At 34.4% G+C, this 4,392-nt stretch overlaps 1 protein-coding gene and 1 long non-coding RNA gene across 2 annotated transcripts; both read left to right on the top strand.

The window, feature by feature from the left end:
- The first annotated feature begins 329 nt into the window (after nt 1-329).
- On the top strand, nt 330-930 carry LOC107710295 (uncharacterized). The gene is made up of 3 exons (XR_001636581.1): nt 330-398; nt 533-636; nt 884-930. It is a non-coding gene; the product is annotated as an uncharacterized LOC107710295 (long non-coding RNA).
- Nucleotides 931-1,316: 386 nt separating this feature from the next.
- Nucleotides 1,317-3,584, top strand: LOC107710294 (uncharacterized; the record flags this gene model as incomplete). The annotated part of the gene is made up of 5 exons (XM_016515033.1): nt 1,317-1,338; nt 1,405-1,755; nt 2,073-2,408; nt 2,808-2,882; nt 3,519-3,584. Coding segments are annotated over exons 1-5 (850 nt in total), but the record flags the coding sequence as incomplete, so codon positions are not given.
- Nucleotides 3,585-4,392: the final 808 nt, after the last annotated feature.

Raw genomic sequence — 4,392 nt, 5'->3', positions numbered from 1 at the left:
AATACAAACACACTCTATTTCTGTAAGCTGCATATGAACAGGCTTCACCTGGCTGAACAGAAGATGTCGGTTTTATGCACACAGTTTGATTCAATTCAGCGTTTCACTGTCAATACAACCTGCTTATTAAAATTCAAATGTTTAGATTTTACTACACGATTTCGTTTAATAGTGTACTCATAGTGCAGAATTTCTTATCCTATATATAACTATGTCCTTGTGTAAACGAGACTGCTGTGTGAATGTTTGTTTACATTTAATAAGAGACTTCGAGTGAATCTGTCACGCGCACTTACGGTATTTCCGTGTGTTGTGACAATTCAGGTGAGGTTTGTTCCAATAGCCTACATGTCCGCCATCTTCCAGCGAGACGTAAATCTTTCTCTCTTAACAATCATGTAAATATACGTTTTGTAGCCTATTTTATATAGAATATTCAATTTCTACGTAACCAATATATACACGGGGTTTTATTATATTAAAGGAATCTAGCATTTACGCTGTAATTAATAGCTATCGTTGTGCGCTTTAGCCTACCTCACAATGTAAAGTGAAAATGAAAGTTAGGAGAATAAGGCAAGAAACTTCACCTTTGGGTATTAAATTGACTGGAAAAAGGCTGGACTGTTCATAAAGGTGAGAAAGGTTATTTCTTTCTTTCTTTAGAAAGTTCGATTGTGTACGTAGATAGATCATTAATTTTTCCTCAGGGAGAAAATTCGTTTCCACACTGTGTGCGTAGGCTAACGTTACCCACTGTGGAAACGTATTTGTAATAGACTCAATTATTCTACGATTTTCTTGGCTTGTTGATTGGATGTTGGACTTACTTCTTTATTTTGAACTTCATGATTGAAAATGGAATTTATTCTTGTTTCAATAGTTAAGAAAATTAACAGGAACAGAAAGAGAAGACCCATCTTAGAGCGAATAAATGTAGTAAGTGAATAAATAGCCTCCATTTTATAATGGAACTTCATGATAGGAATGAATTGGTGAGAATAATAAATGATCAAATTTGTTGAATTTGCAAGATTGTAACAGGAGAAGGTGCTCTGTGGAGGGACTATTTTGTAGCCCACCTACCTTGAAGAAACTATAAGTTTTTAAACTTAAATTGTTGGATTGTTGTCTAACAAAAGCTATTTTGCTTGTTTTTCTCACACAAGCGATTTAAATTATGTTGATTTAACGCTAATCTGTAATTTAAGATTATGTGTTAAACAAAAAAGAAAACATACTCCTCAAACATTCAAATTGTCATAATTCTAGGCTTACAGTGGTTTTTCCATTTCAGACATCCAGAAATATAAAAAATGGCTGAAGAAATTAGGCAAGGCAAGTAAAAAAAAAATATCTGTGACCTATATGGTTTGGCTGTGTTTACACAGAAATAATGTTAAGTCATTTCTCTTTTTTCCTCTTCTTCAGCGTTGTCTCTGGTTTGCTTATCTGACATTGTATTTTGTGGTCCTGGAGATGATGTTGTTCTGTCATGTCATATTGAGCCAGCTGTCAGTGCTGCTTCAATGGAGATCAAATGGTGGAATAAGGCTGATCTGGTCTGTCATTATAAGGATGGACAGATGATAAAGATCTATGAGGGTCGAGTGAGTCTTTCACTTGAAGATCTCCACAATGGAAATGTGTTTTTGTCTCTCAGAGATGTCAGAAATTCACAGAGAGGCCCCTATATTTGTGAGGTCATCCATGAATATAACACGATAAAGGAATTAATTTTTCTCCATATCAGATGTAAGTATTTATGCAGGTTACTTTAAGATAGGCTATTACATTTTTGCATCACAAAAGTGTAACTAACTTCAGATAGACTGCATATTATTATTTTGTTGGACCATGATTCAGTTAAATGGTTCAAAGCAGCTAGAAGTTTCTTTGGAAAACATGTTATGTAAATGCAAAATTTGTTTAATTTTTGACACCAACTTGCAACCTAATATAACTAAGCAGTAGATTAAAAAAAATAAAATTATGATAAATAGTCAATAATTTTAAAGTAGTGATGGTGTAATGGGGACTTTTATTGACAATAAATGTATTTCTCTGTCAAGCTGAAGACTTTAGTCTTGTGGTTCCTACTCGCTCTGTATCTGCTGATCCTGGATCAGACGTCATCTTACCTGCTTATCTCTCACCTGAAATCAGTGCTGTGTCCATGGACATCAGATGGTTTAAAGGGACAGAGCTCATTTATCATTATAACCACAGGCAAGATATAACAAACCGTGACTATGAGAACCGAGTGAGTCTGTCCACCCAGGAACTGGAGAGAGGAAATCTTTCACTCACTTTGAGAAATGTTCAATCATCAGATTCAGGAGTCAATACATGCACAGTCTTTCATGATGGATATGAGAAGACAGGAACAGTTTACTTGCAAGTGACAGGTAAGGCATTATTAAAACGGTAGCTTTAACTTTTCTGACTCATTTCTGAAATTAATTTATTCTAAAATACTACAGTACCGTTACAACATACAGTATTGCAATATGTTTCATGTATGTTGGAATACACATTTCTCTGGAATAATTAATATTGATTGGTCAGCTATGACATTGAGTTATCAAACACTTAATTTTAAATATTAAAAATGATTTAAATATTTCATGCTTCTCATATATCTCTGCCGTCTCTCTGTTTTCATACCAAGTTGGTCCATTAATTATATAAAACATTTTGGGATTATTAAATATTACCTAGTATATATTGGATATTGTTTATCTTTTATTCAATTATGACTATTTTGAAATGGTAATGGGATCAGCTTGATATTTGGTTTATTTTAGAGCTTCGGCAAAGTACGGAAAAAAGGAAACATAAGCATCTGCTTGACCGTCATGAAATGAAGAGGAGATATCAAGGTAATAAAGGCCAGATTTACTGGTCTGTTTCTGTCAATTTGGAAACATGACGTAAAGTCCATTTAGATATAGGAATGATATGGAAGAAATTCCCCAACTCAAGTGCTCATAGTTGCTTGTGAGTGCGTTTAAATTGGTATCTGGAAAATTTTGTTTAATCAGCAAACACTACAATGTTAATCTGAACAAAATAGAGAATACTAGTGAGAATGTAAAAATACCGAAAGGTTTATGTGAGGGTTAACTTTAGGGGAAAGAAATCATTAGCTCAGTATAAAAACAATAGAAGTGTAAAATCCCCACCATCATAGAAAATATATAGTATGTGAAAATGTGTGCCTGTGTGCTTGTGTGTGTTTATTTCTTATTGGAACATCTAAGGATGATCAAGGAAAACTGTGTTACTGAAACTGTCATTAAATATTTTTTCCCCTCCAATTTTGGTGATTGACATACTAGATGACATGATTTTATAATTTAACGTCAAAATCTTGCAGTTGGATAAAAAAACATGAGACTTTTAGAGAAATCCAAGAGATGGTTAAGGAAACAGGAGAAACAGTTCAGGGAAGAGTGAGAGACTTTTTTTTTTACATGGCTTTGCATAACATGTCAAAATATTGTGTTTGCATGCAGTGCGGAAAATATACAGGAAATGGAAAGAGTCATGGGAGCAGGAGAGACTTTCCTTACACACTTCTGGTACAGTACATTACATAGCAGGCCTAAACCTGCTGCCATGTTTTTTTTTTTCATTAAGGGTAATGCTACACACCACTAGGGGTGCTAGGATACTCTAGTCCAGTGGTTCTCAAACTTTTTACAGCGGCGTACCCCCTGGGGCATTTAACATTCTTCTGCGTACCCCCTCTCTTCCATTTAGACCGCAGTCACACCTTTTCTATTAAAGGACAATATTTGCCCCCTTAAATTGATTTACAGGTGCATTTTTTACCTTTATAGAGGCAAATATTTTCTATCCTTATTAATTGTATGTCATGTTTTATGTCATATTTTTAACATTCCATTAAGTGCATTATTCATATAATAAATCAAGCAATAAATGATGGCAAATCAAAGTGATACTTATAGATTTAAAAATAAAACCGCCAATAGGTGGCGGCAAGTCGCTGTCTTAATGAGCCAGGCGTGGAGTCATTCATTCATTCAGTAACGAAGCAAAATGCTGTAGGCCTAGTTATGAATGGGTTATTTAATCACTGACTCTCCAAATCGCTCAAAGCCGCAGATTCGTTCACTAATGAAACACCGCTGTATGTTGCTTGGAGACGCACACCAGATGATACGGATTTCGTTGGAACTATTATTTTGTTGCAAAATAGAACAGACAATATTCTGTTTAAAATGTAGGCTACATTTAAAATTTAAAATGTTCACTTAATATTACCTTTTTTTTGTTGAACTGCTGTAAAAAATGAATGGCACATTTGCCATCGTTTGGATATTGAGGGAAATTTGCATTCTTGCTCGTATCTTAAACATGAAAACA

This window comes from Sinocyclocheilus rhinocerous, unplaced genomic scaffold (assembly GCF_001515625.1).
Source record: "Sinocyclocheilus rhinocerous isolate Xijiao unplaced genomic scaffold, SAMN03320098_v1.1 scaffold43315, whole genome shotgun sequence".
NCBI classification, from domain to species: domain Eukaryota; kingdom Metazoa; phylum Chordata; class Actinopteri; order Cypriniformes; family Cyprinidae; genus Sinocyclocheilus; species Sinocyclocheilus rhinocerous.
This window is presented reverse-complemented; position numbering and strand designations above follow the sequence as displayed.